The sequence below is a fragment of the Colletotrichum fioriniae genome (genome assembly GCF_027942845.1).
Source record: "Colletotrichum fioriniae strain IMI 355084 chromosome Unknown scaffold_13, whole genome shotgun sequence".
In the NCBI taxonomy this organism is placed as follows: Eukaryota; Fungi; Ascomycota; class Sordariomycetes; order Glomerellales; family Glomerellaceae; genus Colletotrichum; species Colletotrichum fioriniae.
Window position 1 is genome coordinate 301,642 of NW_027076849.1, and position 18,808 is coordinate 320,449.

General features: G+C 52.6%; 5 protein-coding genes and 1 non-coding gene across 6 annotated transcripts; 4 read left to right on the top strand and 2 right to left on the bottom strand.

The window, feature by feature from the left end:
• Window positions 1–130: 130 nt before the first annotated feature.
• Window positions 131–514, bottom strand: TTR1 (Glutaredoxin; the record flags this gene model as incomplete). Its single annotated transcript, XM_053197784.2, has 2 exons — window positions 131–300; window positions 364–514. The coding sequence occupies 2 exons, from the start codon at window positions 512–514 to the stop codon at window positions 131–133; spliced, it is 321 nt and encodes a 106-aa protein (XP_053044715.1).
• Window positions 515–3,302: 2,788 nt separating this feature from the next.
• N0V96_009828 (uncharacterized protein) lies at window positions 3,303–4,256 on the top strand (the record flags this gene model as incomplete). Its single annotated transcript, XM_053197783.2, has 1 exon — window positions 3,303–4,256. The coding sequence occupies one exon, from the start codon at window positions 3,303–3,305 to the stop codon at window positions 4,254–4,256; it is 954 nt and encodes a 317-aa protein (XP_053044714.1).
• Window positions 4,257–5,467: 1,211 nt separating this feature from the next.
• Window positions 5,468–6,674, top strand: RPL16A (60S ribosomal protein uL13; the record flags this gene model as incomplete). Its single annotated transcript, XM_053197782.2, has 5 exons — window positions 5,468–5,488; window positions 5,775–5,910; window positions 6,062–6,115; window positions 6,219–6,477; window positions 6,536–6,674. 5 exons carry the CDS (start codon window positions 5,468–5,470, stop codon window positions 6,672–6,674), a joined length of 609 nt encoding a protein of 202 aa, XP_053044713.1.
• A 1,565-nt stretch (window positions 6,675–8,239) lies between these two features.
• N0V96_009830 lies at window positions 8,240–8,311 on the top strand. The gene has a single exon. It is a non-coding gene; the product is annotated as a tRNA-Ala (tRNA).
• A 313-nt stretch (window positions 8,312–8,624) lies between these two features.
• Window positions 8,625–9,048, top strand: N0V96_009831 (uncharacterized protein; the record flags this gene model as incomplete). The annotated part of the gene is made up of 2 exons (XM_065758762.1): window positions 8,625–8,638; window positions 8,877–9,048. 2 exons carry the CDS (start codon window positions 8,625–8,627, stop codon window positions 9,046–9,048), a joined length of 186 nt encoding a protein of 61 aa, XP_065612529.1.
• Window positions 9,049–13,814: 4,766 nt separating this feature from the next.
• On the bottom strand, window positions 13,815–14,837 carry N0V96_009832 (uncharacterized protein; the record flags this gene model as incomplete). The annotated part of the gene is made up of 1 exon (XM_053197781.2): window positions 13,815–14,837. The coding sequence occupies one exon, from the start codon at window positions 14,835–14,837 to the stop codon at window positions 13,815–13,817; it is 1,023 nt and encodes a 340-aa protein (XP_053044712.2).
• Window positions 14,838–18,808: the final 3,971 nt, after the last annotated feature.

Sequence of the window (18,808 nt, forward strand, 5' to 3'; positions counted from 1 at the left end):
GGACGGCCTTGAACTCGAGCCGTCAGCGTGCTCTGTGCTGTATGCATTCTCCAACCGATTTCTAATCAAACACACAATGTTTGCCCCCGCTTTCTGTCTTTTCTCTACACCGAGGACGAAGTTGGGTGCCTTACGCCTTGAGAGCGCCGGCCTCCTTGAGAAGGTTCTCGAGCTTGCCGCCCTTGAGCAGGCCCTGCAGGTCCGAGTTGCCGCCAATGTGCTTCTGGGCGATGAAGCTGTTGGGGACGGTGCGCTGGCCGGTGATCTCGTGGAGGGCGTCCTGGATGGCGCTGCCGTCGTCTGGTGTTGATGTTAGTGAGTTGTCTTGAGGTATGTGTATGGGATGTGAGTAGAAAAACGTACCAATCTGGTCGAGCTCGAGGACGGTGTAGTCTGCGTTGATCTCGTCGAGGACAGACTTTGTGGCGCGGCAGTAGGGGCAGTAGGACTTTGAAAAGACGACGACCTTATTGTCGTCGATGAGGGACTGAACCTTTTGCTTGGTGGCGGCCATGTTTGCTGGTGATGTCGAGGATGAGGAGAAGAGACGTCTGAATAGTGATGCCATTTCGGAGGGAGAAGTAAGGTAGAAGGAGGGGCAGGGGCGATGATATAATAAAATGCAGCAGGCGACGGGGAGGGACAGAAGGTGGGGGGTGTTATTTGTCAGGCAATGGACGGGAAGTGTCGCAATGCAGGGCAGCAGGTAGGGGCGGGGTGCTTTGCTGTGCTGGTGCTGTGCTGGTGCTGTGCTGTGCTGGAGCTGGATGCGGTTCAGTTTAGTTGCGGCGGGACGGGGACTTGCAGCGAAGGGAAAGGCAATTCGGGGCCGAAGGCGGCGGGAGTGGATGATGCAATCGGGACGCTGATTACCTAAGGAAGACTGTGAGGTTCTGGACTCCCGCCGCTGGAAGTCTGTCTGGTGGACAGCAAAAGCCGAGTTTTCTAGAAGGTGGAGGTCACAGAGTTTAGTGTATCCATACAACTGTGGTGTGGCTTCCAAATTTCGATACCTTTGGGAGCAAAGACCCGATTTATAAGACACCGGCTCTCCCGAAGCTCACCTGCCTCGGCGTGTGTTACACCTCCTAGGTACCTACTACGGTAGTTGTCCCGTACCCGTGGGTTAGTTGAGGTTTGTCAGCTTCGTTCGGGCTCTTGAGAGGCACCCGTGGACAGAGAGATTCCACACCGGAGATGACTTGCTGACCTCGGCGAAGAAGAGATATGAGAAGAGGCCAATTCAAAATGGGCAATGAGCTCACCTCAGCGCCGAAGAGCAAAGGGAAGGATCAGGGCAGGGACCGGCTTGTGCCTCGATTGTCTGCGCGTACTGCTAAGGTAAGCTTGCGATGGAAGCTCCATTAGGTCCTCTGTCGTGAGATGAGGTAAGCAATCAGATAACCGCCATGGGATGAGGATAAGATAAAGATAAGAGGACCCTGGATTTCCGTGCACCTCAGGTTTTTGTCATTAAGGTACCTACCTTTACGAACACCACCATCTTTTCGTGGAGCATGAAAAACCTACGGGTACCCAGGAATGCATATGGGAGGCTGAGGATATGAGGCTATCACAAGTCGCAGGATCGATCTATCCGCATTACCCACAATGATTACCCGCGTCTAGCGCCTGACCGCATCCTCGGGCACCCTTACAGCGCAGCACACGCCTTGAGGTCCACCTCATGATGACTGGTACATACCTTACATACCTTACACGGCAGGGAAATGGGTCATCGTTGTGGACGGAGTATCTTAGGTATACCGTACGGCGTATGGCTGCTGGGTTGGGTTTGAAAGTCAGACTGGATTATTCCCGGGCCCCTGCAAATATCGGCTGCTCGCCGAATCGTAGCCAATTGCTGATTCCGCCTGCCCCAGTTCTGGTCGTGCAGAGAATCCTCGCGGACTGGCGACAGTTACCTAAGTATTTGCAAACACCAAGCCACTCTCAACCAAGCTTCGTGTCCTCTTTACCGCAGTTTTGCCTATACAAGAAACTATTTGAAGGCTTCAAGAACTGTTCCATCTCAACCTGCTATTCAATTCAGTACCAGCCAGCCAACCCCTGATAACAGTCATCGAAAGGGTAAGTGTAGGTATCTAGTGTATGTATCTTGATAGCTCGAAGCGCAAAAAAGGACCCGTGGCACCGTCTCTCGGCCCGGCCAATGACACCGGATCGTCCCTCGGCGCGCATCCCCGTCATTCGCTACCTTTGCGACTTGCCCGGTTTTTTCTAGAACCTCCCCTCCACATCCACTTCCACGCTTCACAACCACGCAACCTTACGCAACACCATCACTTCCGACCACTCTCCTCTCGCCGTCGTCTCCAACTTTCTGCCGTCATCCTCTCCGAGTCCCGTAGGGCCACCTTTGACACACAACCACTCCTCACGCAGACCACACTCGCTCCCTCATCCACAGAACTGGACGCTCGTCGCATCCCTGTCCGCCGCTCTCATCATCGCCTCTTCGCCCATCATCCACCACCACCACCACCAGGACCCCAAAAGCTGACAGCGCATTGCCTTCTTTCCAGTCCTGCTTCTACAGCCTCACCAAAGCCAACGAGCCACCACCTGGATCCTTGACCCAGGCTGGTGATCATCGACGCCAGTTGGAGCCGAATCGAAACTCTCAACGACCCAAGCAGCCAAGCACCTGAACCGAATAGAAGACAATAGCTCTTTTTTTTTTTATCTTTTTTTTTTCCATTTACCCCACTGCTTCTGCAGCCCTCTTCTCTCTTGGTGCTGCTGCATTGTGTCGACTCCTTTCCCTTCCAAGGACCTTACCAGAGCCTGCGCCGTAGTGTACGACCTGCCTTGCTGCAGAACGGCCTGATCTTCGAACCCCGCGAGTCGGAAAATTCCAGACGAGGGCATCCCCACGGCACCCGACACCCACGATCAACATTTCACCCCATCCGCCACGATACCAATCACTGCTGTCGCCTTCGACCTTGCCTCACTTCACCTCTTCTCTCCTCCTCCACCCCCTCCCCTCCTTCTCATCCACTTTTTTCTCTCTCCCGGTTCAGCGTCCTTAGCTTTAAGGACCGCCTACTCCCGCCAAGGTGGCTTCCAGTCAGCCTCTTCTGGCATCTTCTGGTGCACTCCAAAACATCACCGCCTTGTTGCCCACCACCCTCCAGGTCTATCTCGACAAGTCCATCGCCAGCCTAGCCAAAGCTATCGCCAACTACTCCGGATACATTTCCGACACCACCGGCATCGATCCGAACCTCATCCTCTATTCCACCATTGGCTGCATCCTTCTCGCAGTCCCCTTCACCATGTCTCGATACGGCTGGTCGACAAATCGGGAACAAATATCCCCCTACGGCTCCACCCTCAGCGGCGTTCCCGACGTCACGGACGAAGACTTTAGCTACATCACTACAGAGGACCTGCAGTCAACCTCTCTTGGTAGTTCCGTCCCGACGAGATCTTACGCTCACAACCCCCGATCCCGCGGCAGCGTCCCCGACGACGATATTCTCCTTATCAAGAACAAGGGCATTACCTACCCCGCCCACTTCCCCGCGTATGCCATTGGCGACGGCAAGCTGCGCGTCCGCGATGTCCGAGACCGTGTAAGCGTCTTGTTGGAGCTGTCCGAGAGACGTGGGCGCCGCGTCAAGCTTCTTTACAAGGGCCGCCAACTCAAGGAGCCGGCTGCGCCCGTCCGGGATTATGGTGTCAAGAACAACAGCGAAGTCATGGTGGTGCTGCCCGAGGGCGAGGTCGACGCCGAGAGCAGCGACGACTCGGACGAGGAAATGGTCGTTGTAGGTGGCGATGGCGGCAGCGCTGTGGGCAGCAACGGTGGTACCGATGACGGAAAAAAGCGCCGTGGCAAGAAGAAGGGTCGCAAGTCCAAGAAGCGAAGCAGCAACACCAGCCCGCGGGACAGCGCATCAAATCTCGGTGTCCCGGGTCAGGAGAGACAAAGCTCGCCGTCCCCCAGCAAGGCCAACGGCCCCCATGCCAAGCTTGATGCCATTGCAGCAAAATTCGAGGCGGATCTGCGCCAGCCTTGTGAGGACTACATCGCCTCGCCCCCGACAGACCCTAAGAAGAGAGAGGAGGAGCACCGCAAGCTGTCTGAGACGACGATGCAGCATGTACTTCTGAAGCTTGACGAGGTGGAGACGGAAGGCGACCAGGAGGCCAGAATGAAGAGAAAGGCCTTGGTTCAGACCGTTCAGGATGTCCTGAAGCGCCTTGACGCGAGGCTCAAGGCATAAAAGAAGCGAATTGGGGTGTCGTTGAGGGCGCCTGCTGTTTCTGCGATACGTTTGTTTACTAATAACGGCCTACTTCCGTTGAATACTTCTAGATGAGCATTTGTGGAGGGTTTTCTATTCAGTCAAGCTGCATGTTTTATCAAAGCGAGATTTGCATCTAGAGGCATGCCGTGTAGAATAGCGGATGCGACGGGAGTTGAGGACAGCTTGTGACAGGATGCTGTACAACGATGGCCATCACTTGAGCAGAAGATGACGCTAAGCAATGGCGACCAGAGACGACAAGCAGAGGCAGAGACAGAGACAGAGGAGACAGAGAGGCGCATAGCATGCCGTAGACAGGAATTGCAAAACAATCCAAGTTTACTGGGATCTTCACTCCATCCATTGTGCACATGATGCATCCGAGCACAGCCTACCAAGTCCTGGATCTGGATCTTGGAATAGCAGCATTCTGTTATTGAAGCAGGGCTGCAGCGTGACGTTGTCGACGAGGTCTGGTCGTGGGGATATCCCGGTCTCCTGTCAAACAATTGTGCCATGTTTGACGTCGTTGGCTTAGTCAACGAGTATCCTTATCTCATGTGACAGACAGAGAGGTCGTTATCGATTACCTTAATCCGGTATCGGGTATCACTTCCTGCCCAGCCTGGGGACCCGGAGAGAGAGGCCCGGCGAATGGAAGTGGCAGTGACAGACGTGGGCAAGGTGAGTTGTCGATTGGGGTCTGGCCGCCAGCAAATGCCCCGCCACAGTACCTTACACCGAGGTGAGTTCGCACTGGAAATCAAGGTGAGTCAGCAGAAACCTAACGCTGTGGGTGCTGAAGGCACTGAGAGGATGCGCGCCTTCTGGTAGGTCTTTCCAGCCCTAAGCTGCCTCAGGCCCCACTCCCAACCCTCGCTTGTGATGGAGACTGCCTTGCCACATAGGGCTAGCGTCATTCATTTTCCTGGACTGCCATTGGGGGGTTTTGTGTGTGCGTGTGTAAATTTCTCATTGACCTGTCCCCTTCCCAGTTGTGTGCCCGCCCCGATTTCAAGATTGTCGCGACGGCTTCTTCCAAAACTCACCCTCCGACAATACTAACCCAACGGCAGCAGACCAAATCTCTACAGAGGCACCCATTCCGCCCAGAGATTTGAATCCCCCTTTTCCTTCTTTTTTTCAGCAGAACACCGCGAACCGGTGTTTTTAAAGGAACAGGAACGATGTCTTCTTTCGAGCCGGTGGTAAGTTTCGTTACCGAATGATCTTTTTACAGTCCCATTTCGAGATATATGGGATCTGCGAAATTCGACGATGAGGATTTTCGGGATACTTGTGGGAGCGAGGGATACCATGCGCTGGGACAATGGCGCTTGACTGCAGCCCGCCTTCACGTCAACGCTGCTTTCGCTTTTCAGCTCGCCGCCGCTGTCGCCGCCGACGCTTCAACAATCACTCCCGAATTTTCTCATCGGCCGACCGCGAACACATTTTGGAGATACAGATCGCTGACTCCAGTCCTCTCTACAGGTCGTCATCGACGGCAAGGGCCATCTCCTTGGTCGTCTTGCCTCCATCGTCGCCAAGCAGCTTCTCAACGGCCAGAAGATCGTCGTTGTCCGCACCGAGGCCCTCAACATCTCTGGCGAGTTCTTCCGTGCCAAGCGTATGTCGACTCTCCCTCACTCTCAACCCTATCACACACCGGTCGCAACACCCAGTCTGTCAAAAGAGGAGGAAACACTATTGGGAACACCGGGAGACTTGCGGTGCCGACAATCCGAACCGATCGAACATATACTGATGAATGGCTATAGTCAAGTACCACGCCTACCTGCGCAAGATGACCCGTTACAACCCGACTCGCGGTGGTAAGCCAACACACATACATACATATACATCCGGGCTCTGCTCTGTCTCCTAGCTGAGATACTCAACTCGAGGACATTCAAATGTCTGACTTGACCGCTATAGGTCCCTTCCACTTCCGCGCCCCGTCGCGTATCTTCTACAAGACCGTCCGTGGCATGATCCCCCACAAGACTGCTCGCGGTGCCGCCGCTCTTGAGCGTCTCAAGGTCTTCGAGGGTGTTCCCCCTCCCTACGACAAGCAGAAGAAGATGGTCGTCCCCCAGGCCCTCCGTGTCCTGAGACTGCAGCCCGGCCGCAAGTTCTGCACCGTTGGCCGTCTCTCCCACGAGGTCGGCTGGAAGTACCAGGACGTCGTTGCCAGGTATGTGCCACCCACCAGGAACCTAGCCCTGGGTCTCTCAATACTGACAAACCCCCAGACTCGAGGAGCGCCGCAAGGCCAAGGGTGCTGCCTACTACGAGCGCAAGAAGGTCGCTCAGCGCCAGCTCACCGACGCGAAGAAGAACGCCAAGGTCGACCAGAAGACGGCGCAGGCCCTCGAGGCCTTCGGCTACTAAACGTAGTCGACAAATCACTTTTCGACGTTGATTGTTTTTTTTTGGATCCGGCCCGTCTGAGGGGAATGGAGGAGGAGAGGAGGGAGGGCTTTATCCCCGTTGAGCCGCCACCATACCCACCACCAACACCCACACGATAGTCCGACCAAAGATGAAGAGACTCGGAGGGTGATTTCTCGCGCATTTCTGTCCTCTTCCTCGCGTTTCCTCATTAGATTGGCGTGGGCGGTTCACAAGGGAAATTCTTCATTTTGCTGATGGCACAAATGGGCTGGTCATTGGAAGGGGGGGGAATTCAAAAATAAGAGATGATTTTGGGGGGCCCAAACGAGAGAGAAGAGAGTTTTTATGGAGTGAGTCCGAAAAGGCTTCGCTTTGCAAAATCATCATCATCCTGTTCAATACCCCCCCGCGCCGCCGTTCTCGGTGTTTTCGGTAAATCCGGTTCAACCACCAAAAACACACAAATACGCACCAACCAAAAACCCCCTTTTCTCGCAATAAGTCACAACACAAACACTCAATCAAGATGATTCATGTCCACGGGCTTTTGTTTTTCTGGTGTACTTTGTCTTTTTAATGGTGGTTACCGTAAAAAGATTTGGGGTTTTTGGCTTTCTGAATTATATGGGAATTGATAACACACACTTCAACAACACCAACCGATCGATCAATGGCCTCCCATGTCTCATCCTCTTTTTTTTTCACCTTTCCCCCCCTCCCCAAGGGTTTTCCCCCTTTAGACGAACAACCAGTAGTCCCAGATGAGGCGATATTCGAAGAAGAGCAGACGGAAATCAAACGAACAAAAAAGAACTACGAAGACGAAAAGTATACCACGGCATTTTGGGAGGGGAACCTTGGCGAGGCGTCTTGTGCTTAGAGAAGTAATTGCATTACAATCATGAAGACTTCATGTGAGATGATGATAACCATGTGACGATCTTTGAGTGTCCTGGTGAAGTGAATGTTTTTGAAGTGAATGTTCATGAGGTTTCTTACCCACAGAAAGTGAAATGAGTGACGACGAAAATGACAGAATATTGGCAATCTTTAATGCACATCCGAGGCCCTCATAGCACGCAAAACTCAAGCGGTTCTCATCTTCGAACGATCATCTTTAACATTTGACACACCCGCGACGGCACTTACTGAACGTGACATGTTCGCGACAAGACGCGTTGGTGTGCCCTACCTTATCCCAAGGGACCCGCCGCCACAATAAGGTACGGAGCTATCTTATCGTCCAAACTCCAAAATCGCTCGGTCTGCCCCCAAACTCACATAGAGAGTTCAGACTCATGTGGGAATCGAGGTGCAGGAGCTGTTCGCCTGAGTGACGAGCTCGACTCGTAGACGGGGATTACTGCTGCAGCTGCGGGTGATGAGGCCCCTGCTGACTGACTTGCCATGAACCCTTCAGGTGAAGTCATCGAGCGGTCGCCGAGGTCAACGCGCCGGCTGGGAAAGGAAGACGAGCCCTCTGTCGAGGAAGCCTCACCTTGCGCAGCGCGGCTCAGGGCGGGCATTACATGGGCGCCCACCAGATCTTAGTTATCAACAACGGGCGATTGGTTTAGTGGTATAATGACCGCTTAGCATGCGGTAGGTCCTGGGTTCGATTCCCAGATCGTCCATTCTTTTGACTTTCCCCACGATAGTCTTGTCTTTTGCCACTTGTGAACTACCTATGTCAAGTGATGCCATGGTAATCTGGAAGGTGTCCAAGTGAGCATTAAAGCTTGCAGTGTCTTTTTGCGTGTATTTGTCCGCTTTTTCTTCAGTCGCTCTGAAGGAAGCAGGTGCCGTTTGTGCTTGCCAGTCTGAGGCTGAGTGAGCTGGGTGTTTGTGTGTGGTCCGTGCTTTCGACTTCATGTCAACATCAAGACGCGGCTTGAGTTGCTCAATAAGTGCCATTTTTTCATTATACAGCAGAAATTCGCCCATGAAATGAGTGTTTCCAGGTCAGCAGAGTCAGAAAATCTCAAAGAGGTGCAGAAAACTGTGTCCAGGGACACACAATCCAAAGTGACACAAGATCTGGGTGATGCATTGCATTCCCATCCAAAACCGTACAAGAAAGACGTTAAAAAAGACAAGTAAGTCACCACAAAGAGTTTAATCTTTGTTTTCTTCGTAAAACTGTTTCTTGAGGCGTTCCAAACATCATGAGATACTTTGCTAATGTATTGCCGAATGCAGAGAGTTCGAGGTGGCCTCGGCCGTGGTCGCGAAGCACGTCAAGCTCCTGCGGGAGTACAACCAGATCAAGGATGTGGGACAGCAGCTGATGGGCATGGTTGCCGAGAAGAGGGGCGTCACTGTGGGAAGTCTGTATGAGACTCGGGAGTTTGTAGTTGGGCCGAAAGATTGAGATGGGTATGCGGTGGGCTGAGAGGTGTGTCGGGATTCCGGCGATCAACCGGGTGGAGGAAGTTTGCGGCCGAATATAGCTGATGCTGTATGCACGATCAATCAGAAAGGGTTGAAGGGAACTAGAGTGCTATCAAAACAAAGCATATGGACTCTGCGTCTGATCTGATACTCTCAAGGTCTGCCGTGACATGAGTTCAGTGCTACATAAGCCTAGTATTATCGCCATTTCCAGAGAGTTCCTGAAATCAGAGAAGAGGCGTGTGACGAATAGAGCAGGAAAAAATGGAAAACACAGGAATAAGAGGAGAGAAAACAGGGATTTCTATGATATCGAAGGTGTCTCTGATGGAAAAAGAACATACTTTTCCAACCAGTCGTCGCCATTACCCTCCCGATATTTATCATCGTGCAAACTGCACATATCCACCCTGCACACTGTACCATCAACCTCTGAGCACTCAGTATCTGTAATCCCTTGCAGATAGTGTGTTCCTCCGCGAGAAGAAGTGTCCGGATCGTCAGCCTTGCTGTCTTCGCTGTGTTCGCTGTCTTTGATCAGCATTGCGGCTTTTGACGGCAACGCCGGGCCATCAGACTTCGCCTCTTCTCTACTAGTTCCACTTGCTGCCGTGATCATCATCTCGGCTTCCACTTTATACTCGAGATATTGCTCGTGGGGCTCGAGATTGTCTTGAAACTCATCGCTATCAGAAGAGTCATCTTCATCGCCCTCAACTCCTTCAAAGCAATAATCGGGCATGTTGTACGTCTCGTCAAACAACTCATGATCAGCTTTATCCCAACGTCGAAAGCTCCGTAACAACCTTTCAACGGCGGGGCGCCCTCGTTTCCGCGCTAACACAACAGCTCTGATGTACTGGAGACGGCCGGTTCCTTCAGTCGAGACACCAGAGTCAAGGAGGAGCTGTATGATGTCTAGTCGTCCATTCTCTGACGCCGCCTCTAACGCAGTTCGCGCGTGTATCCCCTCACCTGGGATGTCTGGATCTGCGTGCAATTCCAGCAATCTTTTCACGACGCCGAAGAAACCCATCATAGCTGCCTCTGTCAACGGCGGATTGCACTGAAAGTCCCGATGGTCCTCATTGACATCGGCGCCCATGCTCACAAGAGTCTCCAAGAGGTGGATGTCGCCTGTAGTGGCAGCAGCTCCAAGCGGTGTTCCAGAACCTCTGTCGTTCTGAAACCAGTGCACGGTGTTAATTCCGATTCCAGATGCGAAGTACCAGTCAATAACCGCGGTAAATTTTGCAATAATAGCTTCTGTTAGAAGCACTCTGTCCAGTGTGGCCTCGCTTCTTTGTAGAAAGGGAAGGATAGCTAGGGCATGTGGGTTCTTGACGACAGCAGAACAATCTATGTTAAAGCGATGGCCATTTTGTAACAATATGGCTACACAATTGGGTGATGATAAGAGTGCATGAAAGGTCGCTGGCTGCATGTGATGTTCCAGATCCTGCCAGATTTCCTCGTCAATCGCTTCGAGATATAGCTCTTCGTACAACCGTAAAGACACTTTGGGGGGTCTGTAAGAACTTAAGAACATGTTGTAGCCGAAATCTCGGTAGGCCATTTGTGAAGGGCACAGTCCTGTCATCAGAATTTCATCGGCCACATCATCGATGCCAAGCCTCATTGCGAGGCACATCGCCAATCCGAGCCAACGATGTTCGCTGATCGTAATCTGAGCATTTTTGCTCAGCTCTAAGAGCTTGCGAAACAGGACCCAGTCAAATGTATACTCGGCCATATACACAGCTGCAAAGACTGTCCTCGTCGAGAACATCGCGACGTCCATTGAATCCATTATTTGTAGAGCCAGTCGAGAATCTTGGACCACGATGGCAGCTTCGAGGGGCGATAGCTCATCAAAAAGACTTGGTGCAGTGAGCGGAGCCCCAAGGGCCAGTATCTGCTCTGTTGAGGAGGTCAGGCGAGTTCGGATCGACATCGCTAGCTCTTCCCCGAATAGTCTTGCTCCGCGGGAGAGTAGGAACAGGGCGTTCTCTTCACTGCCGCAAGACAAAGCTGCTTGTAGTGAAGTTCTACGCAACTGGCCTACAGATATGATTTCATAAATTGGGCCCGAGGTGATCACCTTGCGTTTTCGGTAGCGGCGAGGGCTTTCGGCATAATCTGCTGCAGAGGGTTGGCAGAAGTCGATATCGGCACCGTGATCCAGCAAGAGTTTGATGAGTCTCGGATCGGCACTGGCCGCGGCGCATTGAAGCGGCGTGGCGAAAACGAGAGAACCGAGTTTGATGACAGGGTTCGGTATAGCTCCAAGCCCCAGAAGACGTTCACACAGTGAATAGTCGTTCATGGAAGCTGCAACACCTAGGACCGACTCTCCAATATAGTTCATGTAGTTGAGACAGTCTCGGTGCTTGAGAACCCACTCAAAGGCGAATTTACAGTTGGTTTTGACAGAAGTAATGAGTAGTTGAGCAAGTGAGGTGGCGCTCTTGAAATTCGATTCGAAAAATTTCAGGACAAGCTCTGTAGCGGAAGAATGAATTCTCGACCCAAGTTTGTTCAGCAAGATGCGGGATGCGGTCTCGTCACTTTCTTGGTATCGGTAGACAGACAGCACCCATTCTGTCACGGTCCTGAGTGAAGGCTCACGAACGACTCGGGTTGGGTGGAGCGTTGCCACACAAACAATCCGAAGCATTTCAAGGTCGACTGAATGACTACGCGCGCCGAGTTTGATTAAGAGCTCGACCATGGTAATATCGAGCGTATAGACAGCCCAATGGAGCGCTCTTAGACAATAATGGTGGAAACTGGCGGATATAGGTACCGGTAGGCCATCTAGAGGAAGGTTGACGTCAACTCCAGATAAGGCCAGGGACTCAATGGTAGCAAGGTCGGAAGCTAGAACCGCTCTTTCGAAGATCTGACACAAAAAAGCCTGGAGGCTGATTGGGAGAGTATTCGATTGGCGTGATACTAGTAGTTTCCATGCAGTGATATCACGAAACATTGTTAAAATCGCTTCGTTGATCATGTCTCGCTCGTATGGTCCTTCATCTAAGTAGTTGCAGAAACCGTTGGATAGAAGAAAGACCATGGTTTCTAAGGCATCGGAGTTTACGTACCCGAGAGGCGAGTGTTGAATGAGACTAGTTGCTCGGCAAGCATGGTTGTCTGTCGCTCTCTCAGGCATCAGTAGATAAAGGGCTTGAAAGGTCTGCTCAAGGGTTGATGTGTGATCCAGTAGGTGTGTTCTCCTCAGGGTAATGCGATCCAGTTCTCTTCCCACAAGAATCGTGGCTGATGGAGAGTTACTGGTTTGTATGGGCATGTTTATTGTCAAAGCTGCGTACATGTGAGTAAGATAGCAGGGAGGTGCTGTCTCCAGCAAGTTGTGACGTGAACGTACCGCTCAAGAGTTGCAGACACTGGAACCAAGGCAGATTCTGCATGGGACAGGAGTATCGAGTTTCTTGGACAGGCGATGGAGTTCGTATGATAAGTGGAAAGTCCCTGGATAAAGATGGCCTGGGCATAGCTAACAACATTTAGTGAGAGGACTGAGCATAGGAGAATCGTGATGGTCATGTTTGATCCATCTCCGAGACGCGAGAAATCGAAAGTACTTACGTGGTTTAAACTTCTCGACCACTGATGTATGGCAGTGACGCGATCTCGCCTTCTCTACCGCTGCAGGTCTCAATGGAATCCCGGAGAGATACAGGCTGGTCTTCTTCCCGCGGCTCAGTCGCTCGCGAATTCGAACATCGACACACTTCCATTGTTGGGCGGTCATGTTCTTGAACATGTGCCATTCCTTGAGTTTCCATTCCAACTGAGCTTTTCTGTGAGAGTATTAGTGCCTCGATTTGTGGTTGTACTGTGCATGCATTCCTCAGTGGCAGAACCTACGATGCGTGGAATTTGTGTATGGTCTTGAGTGCCGTCAAGACGAAGCTTAATGCCATATTTTCCTGTAGATACAGTCGTTGAATGACAGATCTCACCCGCTCCCATTCCGCCTCGCTGATCACAGGCTGCCGTTGCCGATGGGACATGGTGACAGAAGCAGAGCGCGCAGCATATGTGATCTCTTTCGGAAACGAAGATGGAGGCAATGATGCTCCCTAGAGTCTGGGTTGCGGCATAGAGACGGATCTGATGGCGAGAGCTGAAACATAAATATTCCATGCTTTTGGAGAGATTCACTTGAGATTCAAGTACATAAGGTAGGGACGCGAGGAGGCATGCAGAGTGGACGCGACTGTTGATTGGACTGTCCCGGAATCCGATCCAGCTTCACTCCAACCCGTGCGGCGTCAAGCAGACGATGGTGTCTGGATAGCTTGGTCGTGATTGGGCGCTTCCGAAATCTGGTTCGGCGTAAGCCCAGCCTCAACCTGGCCCCAGCGAGTAGAAGATGCAGGATGAATGCACTTTGCTGCTGGCTGGCGCACTTTTCAGAGCCTGCCGAAACAAGTCATCATATTCAATACCTTGATTCATGGTGTGGACATCCCTCATTGGGCATTGCCGGTTTCTGACTGAACCTCTGTCACTAGTGTTGCTCATCGCAGATTCAGACATTAGGGACCACCCTTGTCTGTTGTGATTCTTGGACGAGACCGCTGGAACGTTTTTTTTGTAATCTCAAGGATCAGGTAGGCAAGGACGTGGAGCTTGTGTGTAGGCATTATAATATTATGTCGTATTTCTCAAGCGCATCCTTCGCCGAGCCCTGTCTAAGGCAGCCTTTTCACTGGCTATCTATTTGGACAACCAGGCAACAAGCGCGTCATGGAACTCCTCTGGTTGGGAGATCTGAGGCGCGTGGCCAAGCGTGGGGAAGGTGTGAAGAGTCGCGTTGGGGATCTGGGCTGCCACAGCAGGGCCGAGAGCAGCAAAGTTGCCCAGCTTAGCGGTGACATCGGGAGGAGACCACTGCTTTCCGATGGCGGTGTTGTCCTTCTCGCCGATCATGAGCAGAGTGCGGGGCTTGACGAGAGAGAACTCATAGCTGACGGGCTGCGTGAGGACGAGGTCGACGATCTGGGCCTGGTTGAGCGCGTAGGTGTCGGCCTTGGAACCCTTGTAGATGTTGACCAGCATGTTGACCCAGGTGTCGTACTCGTCCTTCCACTCTCCGACGTAGTAGGTCGCCTGCTCGTATCCCTTGATAGAGGCGTAGGAGCTGGCGCGCTCCGTCACGTAGTTGTCGTCGATGGGCAGGTAGGGGACGCCGAGCGCCTTGTAGTCCTCGAGGCCGACGGGGTTGACGAGGACCATCTCATCGACCTCGTCGGGGAACATCAGACCGTAACGGGTGGTGAGCATACCGCCGAGGGAGTGGCCCATGACGGTGGCGCTCTCGATGCCGAGGGTCTTCAAGAGGCCGTTGGTGTTGGTCGCGAATTGCTGCAGAGAGAATTGGTAGCGCTCAGGCTTGGATGACTTGCAGAAGCCGATCTGATCCGGGGCAATGACGCGGTAGCCGGACTGAGCGAGGACGCGGATGGTGGTCTCCCACGTCGGGCCGCAAAAGTTCTTCCCATGGAAGAGGACGGCAGTCTTTCCATTGGGAGCGCACTTTGGCTTGATGTCCATGAAGGCCATCTCCAGCTCCTGCAGTTGGGAGGTGAACTTGTACAACTTGACGGGCCATGGGTAGGTAAAGTTGGAGCCGTTGAGGTCTTCGGGGAAAGAGTCGGAGTTGTCGTCGATTGTGCCCTGGGCGGACACCAGGGCGACGCCCGCCGCGGCGAGGGCGGCGATGAGGGAGAAGACCTTCATTGTAGCGGACCTTGGTATGGTTAGCTAGGTGATGCTGGGCAAAGTGGCGCATGAGAAGTCTCATCATGCGATTAGCCATCTGGATAGTCCACGTAAGGTAGATGTATTTCATCCTGCCCGGGACGGAAGCGACATGTAACAACCAGGTTACCACTGCGACAACCAGATAACCAAATAAAGGAACAGACAGACGAATAAACAATCAAACTCCTGTTAATCATGAAGTTTCAAACAACCTAACTTCATTGTGAAGTGTGACCGCAACAAGACTCTGCAAGACCGCAGAGCTTGAGACTGGCTTCAATTGAGGGACTGACGCGAAATAAAGCATACTTACTTGACAGCGATGACAACTTGAAGTCGACTCTACCAGAGATACCCGTTGACCTGCGCAAAGTGCCAACTCTTGGTGCGTGCGAGCGGAAGATCATTTCGTGACTTTCAGCCCAGGATGGGCGCTCACTGTTTATATTGCGATGGTAGCGCGGACAAGCTGCCGGGAACAAACACGTGTGTTGGAGCACATGGTGGGCATGCAAGACATGGAATAGCTGCAACATGCACAGAAAAGATGGAGAAGTGAGGGAGGGAGGGAGGGAGGGTGAGAGGTAGGGATGGAGGAAGACTGAAGCCGGTCATGACGCCGTGCCTCTTTGGGCCGCACAACTGCGTAAGGCGAGATCCATATTCAATGGCTTCGACACCCCAATCTCCGCTGTCCAGTGGGCTTGACAGCTTCGGCTCCGCTGGCGAGTATGCCCCGGACGGTGAGGTGGGCTGGCGCCATTTCTTCATGTCGGGTGCTGCGCCGTTCAAGCCGGCCGCTGAGGATACGGCCCGGGTCGGTGGCACAGGCGGGTTTGTTTTGACCTGTGTCTTGGTTGGACTTGAAGAGATTTAATGCGTCAATGATGTCCGTCTCTCTGTGGTCACCGTAACCTTGGCCACCGATCTATGAGTTACAGTAGTAAATATGACTATGGACTGGTAACATCGACGGTTGGCCCAGGTAAGGTAGGATCTGACGTCGTTCGCGTAGTTCTAGCGATGACTTGCCTGGGGAAGCATGCTGAGATCATGACGGATAGAACCAGCAGGACTTCAGCCGGGAATAACGAGATGGAAGGACTTTTGCAGGGGCCTGGTCGTCACCAACACAAGTATGGGAGGGGAGGGGAGGGTATCTCCTGCAGAAGCATCCTTGTGAGGTGCGGTGGTGCGTAGTTTTGCTGACCCATGTTCTAGGTCTCAAAGGCGTCCACACCCCTTAGCCTTTGATCTTTCTGAAGAGGCGCGGTGTCTGTTCTTATCGACCTGCGATGCGAAGCTGAGGCGACAGAAGATTCGCTGATAGACATGATCGGTATTGCACAAACTTTTGGTTGCCATCAATGCTAACCTTCGTCACAATTGCTGTACATGGATGAATTGCTCAGACGAACGTTCTTGCAATGTAGATGGGGTTCGTTTCATTCGTCCGGTAACACATCCTCGTCCTTCGTCGCCGTCGCAGACCGGCCGAGATCTTAGTTGGTCGGTCGGTGCCATGAACCATCGGTCGAACGTCAATAAGACAGAAGCTAATATGCTAAGTCAGTCGGCTTGTGGCTCGGAGCTCGTATTCTGTCGGTCTACTGAACCGCCCGTCGTTACGTAGGTATCTGCAAATTTCCCTTCGAGATCTCCGCCATGTTCAGGTAAAAGAACACCAGCCTCTTCCGACTTAGACCGCAGCAACTTCATCTTAAGCTGTTGCTAATGACAGGGATGCTTGCATTTTTAGTGCTTCATCCCGGCTATCCGCGGCGGGCGCCAGTGTCCGACCGAAGAACACAGAGGAAGAGGGGGAAGGGAAAATCCCTCAGAAGGGTGTCTCGGCCGATGGTACACGGGAGCGTAGCTCGCCAGCTCTCAGGAACACTAGGATTCTGCTGCTGGGAGTGTCATGGTTATCCATTGGACAATTTGACAAGCAGACTTGGGTGCGTGGGATCACAATCCTTCGATCACTTACAATATTTGTCTACCTCACCAAGATGCCCAAATCGGGAAGGCCTAGCGAAGGAGGATTCTTTGCCCTGAGGCCTGCATATCTTCATCGAAAGACACCTGGAGAACCACGGAATTTGGGTAATGCCAAGTGCGGTCCCTGGAGGGAATCCGCACACACCACACCACACAGCGAACATCGCTGCCCAGAAAGGAAGCTCAGCGCCGTTGACCGAGAGCTCTATCGAGTAACTGCATCATGAGGGTATCTCGGTGACCAAAATAACGGCTGCCTCTTCCGTTTGGGCGAGTGATTTGTTCGCCAAATCCAGCCATAATACCACCTCACCTTACACTGAGTGTCGGACACTTCGTCACCATCGCTGACCTCGAGTAGCATCGGATGTCAGATCTCAATCGCGGCAGGTGGTTGCAACGAGAACAGACGGACATCCCACCAAACTGAGTTGGCGGGAGCGGGAACCAGAACGGGACGTTGGCGCCAACATCCCCCAAGCCCACAAAACCCCCCCCTCAAGTCCTCGCAAAGGGACCACAAGGCGGACGATACTTTTGTGGTGTGATGACAACCGTGACATTAGGGCCCAGAGAACGGCGGGCCCCAGGGCGCACAGACGGGCCTCCGGATGCTACGGATGGGCAGGGAACTTTAAACGAACCTGTCTGATGGTCGCATGCAACTTCAGTTTACCCAAGATGACCTGCAAGCCACAACGAGAACTCAATGGCAAGTAACATTCGGAAGTGCCCATCGAAGGATCTAGTCTACGCCAACAGCCGGACTGCGGCGTTTCTTATACGTGGTACAAGTCAATAGTGGCGTAGCCTCATGACGAGTTCCAACAAAGATTATTAGCACGAAAAGCCTCTGATGAGTGAGCTGATTTTGTCAGACCAACAAGGGGGAAAGCCATTCAGCTTATCTTATGGGAAGAGGACCACCGGAATCCGCTACAGAACCCCATAAACCCTCCACGCCCCATTTCCTCATCTGACAGAACATCCGACCATGGATCTGGTGGATGTTGAAGAGTTTGACGAGAAAAAGAAAGCAACGGAATCGATTCCTTCGACATGTGAAACCCTGTACTCCGTTTAGGATCACTGGTATAGAACCATCTGCGCCTCATTTCCCAGCAGTCATCAACAACACCTGGGCTGTGGGCACACTGTCCGTCCTTCAGGTACGGTAGAGCCTAACCCAACTGGTATTACTGCCCGATGCCGATGTCTAGACCTCTTCCTTGATGTATAGAGATGTAAAGGTAGAAGAGTGACAAAGATGTGGGTGCCTGGATGATGCCGGCTAGGTACATGTTCGTCGGACATCTCCTTTGGACTCTCAAGGCTGTTCTCTTTCATGCAGGCCTTTTTGTCGAGGACCATCAATGGTCAATCTCTTCAAGTTTCCGCCTGGTCGGTATGGCATACGTAAGTCCAGGGCGTAGAACCAGATCAAAACATCAGCAAACTTTCATTCGACATTGATCTGAGAACCACAAACGTATTCCTCAGCATTTACCTATCTATTCTACCCAAACCAAGACTGCTCCAGAATCGAATGTTTTGTGTGGAAGACGTTGGGGACGGGCCAGAATTTGATCCTGGCGACGACCGCGAAGGATGGCGGATGCAGCGACCCATTCATCCACCCTTTGATGATCACTCTCCTTGTCCCTTGACCTGCGGAAAACTGCAAGGATATAGAGTTCGTTTTGTCTTGGTCGTCTCGCGATCGGTAATCTAGTCTATCAGCCGTTTTCTGTCTACATGTACCCGCAGCCCTGGTCTTCCTCCACTTGGCCCCCAAACCCGCGTTCGTCCCTCGGCGAATCTCATGGTTGGCTATCCACCCTCCTTTCTTGGGAATGGAGACGCATACTGGCAGACGTTTGACTACTTCTCCGAGTACTGCAGTAGCCTGCAGACCGTCACGCCCGTTCCACGCCACCCTCCTTTTC